Source organism: Micromesistius poutassou (genome assembly GCF_964030765.1).
Source record: "Micromesistius poutassou genome assembly, chromosome: 5".
Lineage (NCBI taxonomy): Eukaryota > Metazoa > Chordata > Actinopteri > Gadiformes > Gadidae > Micromesistius > Micromesistius poutassou.
Window position 1 is genome coordinate 1,783,806 of NC_140275.1, and position 14,710 is coordinate 1,798,515.

The 14,710-nt window shown below is 43.0% G+C and overlaps 3 protein-coding genes across 4 annotated transcripts; 2 read left to right on the forward strand and 1 right to left on the reverse strand.

Moving 5' to 3' along the window:
- The first annotated feature begins 87 nt into the window (after positions 1-87).
- Positions 88-5,914, forward strand: rsrc2 (arginine/serine-rich coiled-coil 2). Of its 2 annotated transcripts, none has more exons than XM_084468071.1 (10): positions 88-208; positions 797-934; positions 1,352-1,392; positions 3,131-3,348; positions 3,756-3,881; positions 3,975-4,115; positions 4,226-4,323; positions 4,632-4,900; positions 5,030-5,119; positions 5,234-5,914. In XM_084468071.1, the coding sequence occupies exons 2-10, from the start codon at positions 859-861 to the stop codon at positions 5,414-5,416; spliced, it is 1,242 nt and encodes a 413-aa protein (XP_084324197.1). In that variant the 5' UTR covers positions 88-208; positions 797-858; the 3' UTR covers positions 5,417-5,914. The 2 variants fall into 2 exon arrangements, with proteins under 2 accessions (XP_084324197.1, XP_084324198.1); XM_084468072.1 differs by having other exon boundaries at positions 3,975-4,091.
- A 394-nt stretch (positions 5,915-6,308) lies between these two features.
- LOC311343212 (uncharacterized protein) lies at positions 6,309-8,054 on the reverse strand (the record flags this gene model as incomplete). The annotated part of the gene is made up of 4 exons (XM_084468073.1): positions 7,933-8,054; positions 7,481-7,610; positions 7,199-7,332; positions 6,309-7,106 (listed from the first exon to the last, which is right to left on the reverse strand). The coding sequence occupies exons 1-4, from the start codon at positions 8,050-8,052 to the stop codon at positions 6,309-6,311; spliced, it is 1,182 nt and encodes a 393-aa protein (XP_084324199.1). The 5' UTR covers positions 8,053-8,054.
- A 362-nt stretch (positions 8,055-8,416) lies between these two features.
- Positions 8,417-14,258, forward strand: zcchc8 (zinc finger, CCHC domain containing 8; the record flags this gene model as incomplete). The annotated part of the gene is made up of 14 exons (XM_084468070.1): positions 8,417-8,588; positions 9,090-9,132; positions 9,226-9,300; positions 9,386-9,488; positions 9,579-9,656; positions 9,791-9,894; positions 10,208-10,273; positions 10,411-10,471; positions 10,556-10,686; positions 11,039-11,181; positions 11,481-11,587; positions 11,744-11,830; positions 12,000-12,108; positions 12,595-14,258. 14 exons carry the CDS (start codon positions 8,417-8,419, stop codon positions 13,686-13,688), a joined length of 2,373 nt encoding a protein of 790 aa, XP_084324196.1. The 3' UTR covers positions 13,689-14,258.
- Positions 14,259-14,710: the final 452 nt, after the last annotated feature.

Consider the following 14,710-nt stretch of genomic DNA (forward strand, 5'->3'; position numbering starts at 1 on the left):
GATATTTTCAAAAAATATATATTTCGGGTTTATTAGTTATTATTACTGTTATTATTGTTGTGTTGAAGTCGGCATCAAATCTGGCAACCAGGACCAGATCAGCTGAGCTCCACCGTCCGTCGCTCCAGCTAGCCGCCGCTGCTACACCCCATCTCTCGTCGGCCCGGGCATCAATATTTTTATTGCGAGCATCGAGTTTCGTCAGTAGGTAAGCTGTTCACTGGATACATCGACGTAAACATCATCGAAACACCAAACGAATAGGGGCGATCAAGCTTAAAATGATGCGTCTTTTTCTTAAAGATGGCGCCTAACTGGACGCAGGGACGGCTAGCCACCGAGCTAAGGCTAAACCAGGCTATACTCTTTAAAATGGCATATCTTTTGAAATAATGGATATTGCCAATAAAATATGAGTCGCAGAATGATGTGCAAACGCCTTGGATTGCATGGCCGACTTACTAAAACGGTGCATGTAAAGTTTGTGAACCAAAATAGATTTGCGCATTACGACTCACTCCACATCAGGTCGACTTGAATCGATTTAACTGTACGTTGATCTGGATTAAAGCAAAGTGAGTCGAGTCATGGTCGATGGGAAGACCCTTACCATTGGGTTACATTATGAGTACTTCATCTGTGAGGCCATTGGCTTCTCAGATAACGGATAACTGATGCAGACGATACGGTGGGATTAAGGTCTGTAGGCCACAGACCAGAGCCTGATGCTCGGTGCAGGGACTTCCTCAATCACCAGGAAAGAGATGGACCATGCTGAACTGACTGTGTGTTCCAGGTGAGTGTCTCTGTGCACGGCTGGAGCAGAAGCCGTCTGCTGTCCGCTCCGACCCGCTCAGCATGGAGTCGTCCAAGTCTCCCCGGAGCTCCAAGCATCACCACTCACGGTCCAGGTCGCGATCCAGGGACCGGAAACGTCAGTATACTATACTATACTTTTGTGTGTTTTATTTATTGTAAGTTAAATTTACATTTAGGGCATTTAGCAGACGCTTTCATTCAAAGCGACTTACAATAAGTACATATGTCAGAAGAAACAGAAACAAAAATAGCAGGATGTTCATAGAAACAAGTGCCAAGACTTACAGCACTTGTTGTTATTCTTGACGATAGATACTGTTTAAGTTGGTAATACTATCCAATGTGACTTGGTTATAGCCATGTACTTTAATAAGAATAATAGTGTATTCACATCATTGACCGTTTTTGGGGACTGCCACAATTAGTGAGAAGATAAAGTAATGGATATTTCTTTGTCTTAACTATACATACTATGATGTTGTAGTTGCGTTATTACAAACTGTCTTTTAATTTAAAATGTGAATGTTTACAGGTGACCGAAAGCACAGACGAAGTCGCAGCAGGAGCAAAGAGGTAATTCTTCATTTAATTTGTTCATTCTAGAGAACATTAGTAGTAGTTTCATTCTTTTTATATTTGTTCTTGCGGTAAGTATGGATAGGAGTGTTATCCAGGTCAAACATACAACTTAAGGTCTCTTAAGGGAAATGTGTCTCCTGACAATTCAAGAAGCCTTATTTTTGTTACACTTTTATTGAGATATCCAGAACTTTCCATTTTTGGAACATTTTGGATATGTCAATCATTGTAGACACATTGTGTGGTGAAGAGTAGATTACTTCTGTAAAGACTCCTTTGTGTAGATCGTATGATAACATTTCTACAATAAATCGTATTCAGCGTGCTAATGCACGAAGAGATTCTGAACAGAAGACCCTCCTGACATAGCAAAATTATATGTCTTCTTCGGGGACAGGTAATTATCTGCCATTCAAACTCCTCTTTGCCTTACAGAATTAAGTCAAACATGGCATTAACTCTTGCACCTTTTTTTCAGCTAGTGATGGGCATAATTCATCAATTCTATTTTTTTTGTTTTCAAATGATAACATTTAATTTCCACATCTGGAATAGAATGGATTTATATTGCTCTTGTTTCCTTTATTTGGTTTTGGATAAAGTACCAGATGTTGTTGACCTTTTTAATGCCATGGTATATATGAATAATGAATCAAATCGTCACGTGGATCATTTCTATCCTTACAAAAGCATAGCGAGCCGCTGTTTAAACAGCCTAGGGTAAACATCATCCTTTCAATGGAGGCCATGAGCCTAAATAATTAAAATAGTTGGCCACAGTAATAAGCCACAGTGTTGTATCTTCAGTGAGTCGGATGTATATTATAATTTCTCTCTTAAAATAAATGGTAAATCAATTTAAATGAAAAGCTAGATATAAAAAATAGATGTTTTACAAAATGAACGATTTATTCCATCTTTAAAATGTGATCAACCAATTAATTAAAAGGTCCATCCCTATTCGAATCCTGCACTGGATTAAATCCAAAAGATAAAGGTTTAGTTAGGTCCTTTGTAATATAAGTAAACTTTAGAACAGTCAGTGATTTGTCCAAAATATTATTTTTGATTGCACATACTCGCTGAAAGGATCAATACGTTAATTATTTTTTTTTATTTTGCTACCAAATATGTTCTGTTATCAAATAGATAAATACAAATGGATTAAAATAGCTTCCACTGAGTCTTTTGCTGCAGCTCAGAAATAATACTACATAGTAGGGCTGTACCCTAAAAGTCTACTAGACAAATCATTGTTCAGAGACCGTCGAGTAGATTCCTCAGTAAAACAATCAGTCTTTTGTACATTCATAACCGCATAGAATATGATAGAGGCTTAATATACAGGAATTAATTTCCATATTAATTATGAGAAAGAGAAAAATATTATTACAAGTAAACTAATGCTTCACTTTTACCGTGTGCCTTTGCTCCATCAAGTGAGAGAGAATATTTGTTCAATATCGCGGTCAACTCGGAAAATTCAGGCGGGTACAGCCCTACATACAGGCAGAACCGATAGCTATACCAGACTGAGCATGCAAATGTAATGCAGGCCAGGCCTGTGCGTGGACGGGGAACAAAATAGGTTCATTCAGCAAATCAGTGTTTCAAAGGTCAGGGCGCTGCTTCTTCAAGTCAACATATGATGCGTATCCTATGCCATAAGCCATGGTACTAACTCTCTTTGTTGCACTATTTTCCTGAAAGAGACAACTTCTTCTTAACGCAGGCACGCAAGAGAGACTGTGAGAAGCCGACCAAGTCGCACAAGAAGCAGCAGGACGAGCAGGAGCAGAGCGAGCGGGGGAAGGACCGGCTCTCCGCCGAGAACGGCGAGGACAGACACCGCCGCAAGGGGGACAGGAAGCCGTCCAGGGGGCGGAGCCACTCCAGAGGGCGGAGCCACTCCAGGGGGCGGAGCCACTCCAGGTCACACTCACGGGAAAGGTGAGTTGAGATTGAAGTAGCCTTTTATTGTTAGAATATTGTGATGCTTAATTGGGATTTGACACCTGATATTGCCGGAGATATTTGTTCATTTAAGATTTTGATAAGGTGACAGGGATTCTTGGTCACTTGGTCTTTAGTCTGGAAGGTATTGTGGGGGTATGCGGTGCAAATACACAGGCCCTCACCTGGCTTTATTTATTATAGAAGCACTAAGGCACACTACATCTTTACTAATGTATATTATGGGTGCTACGGCCGCATCCATTTGTCATAACTACGCCCTCCGACTCTGTTTACAGCCAATTTATAGCCACTATACAGAGCACCAAGTGAACCAATTGGTGCAAAGTCAGTGCTTTATTTCATCGTGGAGTTGAAATGTGGTTTTTTTTTCCTGCTTGCAGGCGGCACCGCAGCAAAAGTCGAGACAAGAAGAAGTCTCGCTCTCGGAGCCGTGACAGGAAGCGGAAGGCCCGGTCGGGGTCCCGGTCAAAGCACCGCCACCGCAGTCGGAGCCGCAGTAAGAGCAGGTGGGCTCCATGATGACTCATGAAGTGTGAAGTGCGTTGAAGGGTTTTATGTCAATGTTTTTATTGATCATCTTTGTCTTACTTCCCCTCCAGGGAGCGGAAGAAGAAGAGTGAGAAAGCGCGCAGAAAGAGCCGGAGCAGGTCTGTAAGTCCGCCTGCCTTCCGGGGCAGAAACACAGCCATGGACGCCCAGGAAGCCTTGGCCAGAAGGTACAACAACAACTTGGAGGAATTGTGAGACTGAAGCTTAAACTCTTTTATTCCTTTTTCTACACGATTCATTGAGTGCCAATGCCGAGCGTATGGGTCGTTGAGCTGAAGCCTTCTCCCCCGTTTGCTTCCAGACTGGAACGGGCCAAGAAATTACAAGAACAGAAGGAAAAAGAGATTTTGGAGAAACAGCAGCAGCAGCAGCAGCAACAGCAACAGGAAGTGCCGACAGGTGAGAACCTATTTAGCTGTACCACTGCATCACCTGAACGGCACTTTCTATTAGATACTCGTAACAAGGACATTCCCCCAAGTAATACGGTTTCAAGTTCAACATTACCTGTGACAAGAAATTGCCTGTGTCAGAAATGTTGTTAAAACCTGCACATCAATGACCATTTCAGAGTGGTTAGGAGCTCTGTACTTTTCTTAACCACTATTAACTAACCCTAAAGGTCAGTAACAAGCAGGTTAACTACACAGGACCAGACTCCAGCTGCCATGCCTCTAAGCTGTTGCTTGCACTCTCTTCCTTCACAGTGCCCACACCGTTGCTATGCAAGGCCGTAACTGCAGCGGCGCCCATGGCAACCCACACAGTGCTCAACGTAGCGGCCCTCCTGGCCTCGGGCACCCAGGTCACGCCCCAGATAGCGATGGCGGCGCAGATGGCCGCCCTCCAGGCCAGAACGCTGGCGGAGACGGGCATCGCCGTTCCCAGCTACTACAACCCCTCTGCCGTGAACCCCATGAAGTTTGCTGAGCAAGAGAAGAAGCGGAAAAAACTATGGCAAGGAAAGAAGGAAGGGGTACGTTACACTTTTTTCCTTTCTATCTACTTTGCAAAGGTTTATGCTCTATTGGTACTGATTGATCTTTACCATGGGTGTTGCTGCGTGAATGGTAAACATGATTGCTGTTTTGTTTTCTGTATAAAGGACAAATCCCAGACTGCTGAGTTGTGGGAGAAGCTCAACTTTGGCAACAAGGACCAAAACGTCAAATTTCGCAAATTAATGGGCATCAAAGTACGTAGTCCGTATTTTCCTGAGATGTATTGCTGTTTCACTTTTTTTTGTTTTACTCTAGATCCTTCTCATGTATGCCTTAACGTTTGGTTTTTATCGCATTTGTTCCATTAGGACGAGGAAGAAGGCGAAACCTCCAAACCAATCAACGCAGAGGGTCTAAAGACACTTCAGCAACAAGAGGAGATGTTTCGAAACCTGGACGTTCAGTACGAGATGGCCCGCTCACAGACACACACCCAGCGGGGCATGGGCCTGGGCTTCACCACCTCCTTCCGTGGAATGGACACCATTTAGAGCAGGGCCTCCCCCATTCCCCCTGCCCGTCCCAGTGTCTCTAATCATACAAGGTCTGTCATCTAGCTGCCGGCTAGGTCTCGTATCTCATGTGCAAGCTTGCATGGATGTCACTTTTGGTTGTCATTTAGGTGCACCGATATCACCTCCTGGGACACGATGTAAATAGACAGAGTGTGTGTCACTGTCACTCTGTATAGTGCCAGTTATGCTTGGTTGTTTTTTTTTGGGGGGGCAGGGTTCTTTTTTTTAACTTAAAATATATGCAATGTGATTGTTTGAATTGGATTATGGTTTAGGCCCGGTTGGTAGAGCTTCGATTCCATTCAGTTACCAGAACTTGTGCATCTCTTAAGGAAACGTAAGGTGAGCGGAATATTTTTGCTGCGTTTCTTCATGATGGATATATAAGAACAAAAAACTGAAGTTGTGTTTAGTTTGTCAAATAAGAGACTGGACCCATTAAATAATACTTTCTGATCTTCAAATAAATCCTTTGTGTTCATGGGGGTATTTTCATTTGTTGAACTGAAGTCAATTATTCATCAAACAGCAGCAATCCTGTTATATACATGTTAACAAGTCTTTTTGCAATTTGAAGAAGGATTGTGACCCGACATCTTATATCTAAAGTCTCATTGATTCAATATATTTTTATTATTGGTGCTGAAATGACACAAGCAACTTTGTGGTCGACGTACTTGATTCCAAACATCCTTAGGAGAATTAGTCCCAACGGCTTAGTTAGAACTATAAAAAGTAAGAAAATGTCAGGATTTCTACGCCTTTTAAGTTACAAAATTCTGACACAAACATAGCTACAATGTCATGAACCTTTTTTAATAAACCTACCTAGTAGTCACCCACGTTGCAGTTCCAACAGTTCAGTCCTTCATCTACAGATAAGGCTGGAGTAAAGCACGTGCGCTGCGCCGGTGATGAGGTTGTGGTTTGCGAATTCAAGGATCAGGAGCAGGATGGGATATTCACTGTGCCTCTTCTCCTGGTGGGCCTCGTCACTCAGACCCATCCAGTGGAGCATCAGTGTCTGCATGGCCTCCGGGAAGAGCTCTGTGGCCAGTTGATCTGCAGGTGGCAGGTCTGTGATGCGCTCAATATGCTCCACTTTAAAGCTCTCCACCTTCTGGCTGATGCAGCTGTTGGCGCCATGAAACTGCTGGCCCAGCCAGCACGCCACAGAGTTCATTAAATGGCTGGAATACACAGAACCATGACACTCTGCTCCTAGCAGGGTTAGCACAGCCTGTGTTAGATGTTTTTCCTCCAGGTTCCCATCTAAACACCTGTCCATGCTGTCCAGGAGTAACAAAGCAGTCTTGAACTTCTGAGTGCAGTCTGCATTGTCTTCAGAACATTGTTTTTTCTCCAAGCTCTGTAGTCTCAATTTGAGGGAGGACAATGTTGACTGGATTGTTTTTAGCTGCGTTTCGAAGCTCTGCTCCTCTAAGGAACAGTAATTATGATCTGCTGAGGTATCGCCAGGGGAACCTGTGTCCGTCTGACTCGCATCCACAGATTCTTCAACAACCAGACTCTGGTGGGGATTTAAAGTTTTAACCTTCTTGGGTTCTTGACACGTTTCAGCGATGCACACTTCAGAGTCAAGCCGGATACTGATGTTGTAATTCAATTCCAAAGGACTGTCATTTATCTGGGATTTCCAGACATCCTAAAATAAATGTATGATCAACAAGTATAAGTTAATATTAATTGTGATTAATGGTTACAGAGTATATCAAAGTGGAACCCCATGTAATATACCTGTAACTTATCCATCACAGTGAGCTGTTCTTGCTTACTATATAATTCAAAAGCTACCCGAAATAGGCCTTGAATGCTGTAGAACCAGAGACTGTTGGTGGTGGTTGGGACCCTCAGTCCATCAAACCTGAATTCTACCACACAGGATTAAAAAAAGCATTTGTTCATCAGGTATTTAAACATCTTGTCTATCATGACTACCAATGCATAATCAAATGCAACCAATGGGGACTAATAACCACTTTAAAAAATATGCATTGCACCCTGCAGTGTTTGCATCACCTGGAGAAAATGTCAGTTTTGTGGCATATCCTTTCTTTGCAAACTTGGCGTGGTATCTGGGGTGATTCTCCACGCGGATGTCCGTGTTTGAGAAAATATCTGCGCCCAAGTAGAGAGGAACCAATGCACTCTGAAAATGATATCACAAATGCAATTAATAATCGGTTTACCAATTTCGAATATACCTATTCAAGTTTAGTTATGGGTCAGTATGATTTAATAGCAACCTAGTTGAAGGATTACTGTTTTTGATAGAAGTAGCTACATATAATACAGATAGAGTATGACATATGTTTCACAACTGGGATAACTGCCCATATTTTTGAGTTGTATCCTTGTTCATATCTGACGTCCATGCTTGATATGATGATACTGAATATCACTGCTACTGCGATTCTTGGTGTTATGGTCATTCATCAATTACTCATGTATTTATACCACTCATCACTCACCTTCTTCGGACAACATGTGAGCCGGAAAGATGTTGGATTTGCTAAGTAAATAAAGCGAATTTTCCTTCGTCCAACATCCCATTGTGGAAATGTTAACGGTGTGATGGACCGAGTGGACATTGTTCCCGGGTCAATCCCTTTCAGAGAATAACATTATACACTATACACTATAATATCGTGTCAACACCCAAAATCAAAAGAATAATGGGATTGGAAACAATCCTGCGACTTGAACTTGTATTTTCTGGAGGGGGATGTGGACAGTGTTGCCAGATTGGGCCAGAGCGCTGCAGCCAGTGTTGTCAAACTGGGCGGGAAATCTGGCCCAATCTGGCAACACTGAATGTGGATGCGTTGACTTGACATCCGTCTCAGCAGCAGCGTTGATTCAAAACCACGTGACACCAGACCGTTCAACCAACGACGCGCGTTCCGTGTTTGACCTTTGAAGCCACGCCCCTCTCCACAATACGCAGCAGCAGCGATGGCGGAGGTGGACTTCGGCGACAGTGAGCTCTTCGATCAACTCGGCGACAATCCGCCGGTCTCGACGCACATTCGCTTCACGGATGACGAAGGAGACGCCGAGGAGACGTCCGATCTCAGGGATAAGTTTGAGGAGTTTGAAGAGAAGATCCAGACCCTAACCGATGAGAATATCCTTTTGCAGTCGTTGCAGAGCTAAGGCTAGCCTAGCATCATAGCCGTCTTACATATATTAAATTCAATACAATTATATTTGTATAGCCCATCATCACCAGTAGAGTCTCAAAGGGCTTAACAGGCCGTATATTTATGACACCCCCTAACCCTAGCCCCCCAGGGGGAAGGAAAGAACTCCCTCAATTAGCAAGGAAGAAATCTAGAGAAGGAACGCAGAGTGGGGGATCCCTCCTTCAGAGTGGGGGACCCCTCCTTCCAGGGATGATCAGGAGTGCAATGGGTGTCATAATTTACATCTACAGGCAAAACATTTTAAATCGGTGGCGGGGTACTGGCGGGTTAACCCTAAGGAGAATCCAGGCATCCAGTCGCAGTAACTGCAACCGACCATAACTACGACTATTAATGAATGAACATGTCGCCAAAACACTCATGTGTTGTGGTGTTATGATTTCTGGTACCCTTTTTGCCCATTTCCTTAACTCCAAACCCACATCAAGAATTAAAACGGCAACTTAACATTCTAACGAGACCCAGGTAAGGTATTATTATTAATAATATTATTTTGGTTGCTGCAAAGTGACTATGTTGAATCGGAATGTTAAGTATTCAATGTTAAATTTCTTGCAGTTCCATCAAGCTTGAAGATGAAAACACAGATGGGCCACTTCTTCAAATCTTATATGCAAACAACAGCATATCAAAGTGAGTCTAAAGGATGGTGCCAGGTGTGTTATTTGTATAGTAAGAGTTTTCATGTGATCATTTCGGTTGTATACGTTTGTCGCAGGCTTTGTCGTCAAGAAATTGAGGACAGCATCTGCAATCTTATTCATAAGCATCATTCCCAGGACAATCATAAGCAGACCTCTGCCAGCCAAATCAAGCCACAGGTATTGCACTATACAATTTCCTGAGTATGGGGCTTTATATTGCACTGTAAATGTGACATGGTCCAACATTATTGTCTGTCCTTTTGAAAGAATTCAGCTTTTGTTTTGGATGAAGATCAGCAGGTTAAGTCATCCAGTGACATTAAGACGGTCACAGAGCCATTTAAGGTTAGTGTGCACATTGTTAAATAGGTACATAATGGCTATGTATCCTCTTTTCTGAGTCTTAGTTTGGACTTGAAATCGGGGGGTCAAATGTTTGTACAAAGTTAACTTGTGTTGTATTTTTGTTTGGCTCGCAGGTTATTGGAAGTGTTATGTATTTCACCACATTCTCAGTTGATAAACTTGGACAACCTTTGTTGGATGAAAACCCTCAACTCACAGATGGATGGGAAGTTCCAACGTATCTTTAATGACAGAATGAATATGAATGGAATGAATATCTCTAAACGTACTGTACTCCATTTCTTCTGACAAATAAAAACGTCTGCTATATACCCTCAATTTAAATGTACTCCATATAATCCATATGGATCCATTTTAGTTTGTTGGTAGACTGAAGTTTGGAAACTAAGTGTCTGTGGGATTATCAAGGTTACTTTTCTTTATCAACACAGTGATAAAATGGTCTTGGAGTGCAGACTTTAACCAGCTATAAGTAGACTACACAGTGAATGTAACTGCAAGAATTTAATTCCTGAATGATTTGGAAAAAGCTACATGCAGGTCTTCAACCAGGTGATTGGCACAGATGGCCAAGAGGTGGAGATGAAAGATAAAAGGTACATTTTTGGAGCCTGGATTAACATGCACTTGTAAAACCCTGGAAGAATATGGCTTGTTTCTTTGACCTATTGGAAAACTGACTTGTTTTCCAATGATTTGTTAATAACTATTGGGTTTGATGTGTTCATTGCAGACCAAAATCGATGTGCTTCAACTGTGGATCACCAGCTCACCAGATCAGAGACTGTCCCAAGGTACCAACAAAAAACGAAGTGGCCGCATTGTCCTGATTGTTAGTTGAGACTCAAGTAAAATACATTCTGCAATGTCGTCCCCAGCCCAAAGATCAGGCCGCAATCAATGAGCGACGAAAGGAGTTCAGTCAGAACCAGAGCCCGTCCCTGGGCAACCAGCGGTACCATGCAGAGGTGGAGGAGCGCTTTGCTAAATACAAAGCTGGACTCATGAGGTAGGACTGTCCAGACACCACAAACTCATGACAGCACTTTTCTGTAGCATGAAGTTTCTCTTAACTTAAAGAACAACGCATTCAAGAACCTATTGATTGTAATTATGGATCTGGATGGATATAGTCATATTATTATTAATACATGGATTCATTCTGTATTTTTGTTTTTGTGAATGACAGATATGACTGGACTATGAGTTCTATGTATTTTTCCAGATTTGGTGGGATTGATGAGTGCCATCTTGTCTTAGTGGGTGGTTGACGTGGTGGGTTTAGAATACAGTTTAGGTTATCGTGTGTGTGCGATGCTTTCCTTCTCTATGTTGAAGTAACCGTGTTGTGATCTCAACAGTGAAGAGCTGCTGTCAGCGCTGGGAGTGGGGGCAAACACCCTACCTCCTCTGATTTACCGAATGAGACAGCTGGGATACCCCCCTGGGTGGCTCAAAGAGGCAGAGGTGGAGAAGTCTGGCCTGGCGCTGTATGACGGCAAAGGTGTGCACAATTATGTTTTCATTGTCTGGTAGCTGTTTCTTTTTTATTTTGATTTGCTTTTTCAGACAGGTTGCCAAGAGTTCATTGTATTATTTGATGAAGGATGTTGACCAAATATTTGCAGTGTTGAATCTAAATGTTGGGTATTTTTATTTTAAAATGTGTGTCCAAGGGAATTTTCTGTAAGACCTTGATCGATAATACAGCACTAGTGTATGTTCAGTTGGGCTTCGCTTTATGAATGAGATTGATTTGTTTTGAGTCTAATATGATTTCTGTTTTATTTAAAATCAATTAAGATGGAGCAACATCAGAAGAAACCAATGGTCAAAAAATCTCCTATGATGTTTCCAAGCTTGTCGATTTCCCAGGATTCAATGTAGCTGCATCACCTAATATGAAGGATGTAAGTTGATTTCATGTTTTTTGGTCATTGATTTACTAGTCCATGTTGTGGAGCCCATATTTCTCCCAGCGGGAATTAAGATTATGGGCATTTTATCTGAAGTAAACTAGCCATAAATCATTGATCATGCTCCTATTTGTCATTTTTTGCTCCCAGGAATACATGCTATATGGCTCCGTTCCAATGCAGGGCAACCACATGAAGCACAACTTTGCTGCCTATCTGTCCAACAGTTTCCCTGCGGTAATTAACCTTTTTGGATGGAAAACTCAAATGTATGCACATATACAGTCTGTTACTGAAGTGTGTGTGTGTGTGTGTGTGTGTGTGTGTGTGTGTGTGTGTGTGTGTGTGTGTGTGTGTGTGTGTGTGTGTGTGTGTGTGTGTGTGTGTGTGTGTGTGTTCTGTTTAGGCTGATGCCACGAGCAACAAGAGAAGACATGACCCTGAACCGGCTCCACTTCAGACTAAAAAACGAAGGTCCAGCCCTTCCAGGAGCTCTGATATGGAACTTGAGTCAGGTATCTGTTCTTCACAATCCTTCAAGCCTCCTTAAGACCAGGCAACATTAATTTTACATACATTTACATAAGTTACAACCAGACACAACGTGGAATAGATTGAAACCAACACAAAATTCGTTATCATAAAATAACTAGGTTAAGGAAGACTGTATACTTTCTTTTGTACTTTTGGTTGATTTGCCAGACAAACTAGCACATTGCAAAGCAGTTGTAGTGTTTAATGTTTTTAAGCTAGGTGACCATGTTGCTATGGTGGTTGCTATGGTGTTCTGGTTTTACATACCATCCCCCTCTCCTATCTAACCCTACGTATGACTCCTTACATTCCTAAGAAGCGCTGTCTCCCACATGTCCTTCAATGTGAGAAATCTGCATAATGGATGACGTGTTGCATTCCAGTGACCCCCACTACAACAGGGCCGCTTTGGCCTAAGGACTATCTAATAATAACTCGTATCACTTTCGTCCCCGTCTCCTCTTCAGAACCAGGAACTCCCCATCGCTCTCAGGGTCCAGGTGGCTTCCAGTTCCAGTCTCCGCTGCCCCCCGGCTCACCCTCCTTCGGCTCACCTCCCCCCTTACCTCATGGCACCCCACCCGCCACACCCACTCCCCCACCGCTGCCCAAAGGCACACCTCCGCCGACCCCTACCAACGGCTCCCCAGCCCTGCCGGGGCGTGCCTGGGTGGTGGTGGACGAGACCGGGGAGGGGGCCGAGGACGGACTCACCCTGGAGGAGCTGGAGGAGCAGCAGAGACTGATCTGGGCAGCGTTGGAAAATGCTGACACAGCCACCAACAGTGACTGCGATACGCAGGTCACAGGCCCGTCTGTTCCCAGCTCCCCGAGCGTATCGACCCCGGCCCGCGTTGACACGGAGACGGAGATGGACACGGATGAATTGCTTAACCTGAAGAGCTCCACAGACGACGATAAGGCAGGTTCGGAAATCCCTGGTCCAACTCAATCTGAAAGGGAAACCCCTCAGAGCCCTGGTCCAATCAGGGCCAAGGAGGAGAGCCCTCTCAGCCCTGGTCCAATCAGGGCCAAGGAGGAGAGCCCTCTCAGCCCTGGTCCAATCAGGGCCACGGAGGAGAGCCCTCTCAGCCCTGGTCCAATCAGGGCCCAGGAGGAGAGCCCTCTCAGCCCTGGTCCAATCAGGGCCCAGGAGGAGAGCCCTCTCAGCCCTGATCCAACCAGAGTCCCTTTGAGTCCTGCTTCAACAGGAGCATTGGGAGCCAGCCATCCAATCGCTAGGTCAGTCAGAGCACCGGTGGATGGCCCGCTCAGTCTAGGACCAATCGTGGCCCAGACTGACGCTCCTCAAAGTCCCAAACCAGATACAACACAAGATAATAATCTCAGCCCGAACAGAGTGCAAGGGGACAACCAGATTCCCGCACTTGACGCCTCTTCTGTGGAAAAGGTTCCCCATCGGAGCAGGTTCGCTGCTGGCATTGTTCCGTTTGAAGATACACCCGAGTACACTGAAGTAGCCGCCGCCACAGGGACTTATCTGCGTATTCGAGACGTCCTTAAAAGTTCACCAAGAAATGTGTCCCGACGCAGCAAATGAATGGTTGTGGTCATGAGATGCACTTTGTCTTAAATGTTTTTAAAGACTTGGGGAAGTGGTGACTCCAATTCAAGGTCAGGTGTTAACATCTTTGTATATTTTTTTTCTACCAAAACGAATGTCCATTGTGGATAACTGTAATCTGCGTTTGAGTCTCGTTAATATTTCATTAGCTAAGGTTTTTAAATGTAGCTGGTCTCTCAGGTAAGGCTGGCACTTTTTCTTACATATCGCTTATTCAGTTTCCTGTCAACAGACATGGTTTATTATGACTGCCTTTGTTTTGTCTGATTTGTAAAATTTAAAATGCTCAAGCATTACAAATGATGGAATATAGTCTCCATGTAATCTTGCAGGTCAGACCTGCCATTTTTCACAATGATATTTTTTTTAATGTAACAGTCAATTGTACAAGGCGGAGAAAGTGAAGATACAATTACTTTTTAAAGTTTATTTTTTCGCTGTGTGGTAGCCCGCTGGTATGGTGTCACCACTGGTTACACCTTTCTATTGAATCTGTTGGCTGGGCTGCGTATTGTGTACATTCTCATAAAAGCATTCTGAAAGTAAGATTTGTCATTGTCTTTTATTATAAATCAACTTATTTTTAAAATTATCATCAAATGATAATACTGTAATAGACTAGTAATTTGATTATTTTAGTGTCTGGTTCATATTTCAACACATTTCTAACTCCATAATTAATCAAGCTGTTAATTTAATTCTGCAACGTAAAAACAATAACAGTTATTCTGGTGGGAATGTCAAAGGTTAATTGTACAATTAGATTAACATTTCTCACGGGAAACCTATTATCCCTGGAGATTCTGTCATTATATAGGTTGTTTTCTATTACTGTTTAACTAACACGTGATCAGGGAATAAGAGTCCTAACGACGTTAGGGCTAGTAGACAGTAGGGGCAACTAAAATAGTAAAGATGAAATCAGAATTCTGAGAATAAATCAAGACAGTTGAGATGAAATCAAATCAGAATTTTGAAATTAAAGTCAGAATTCAGAT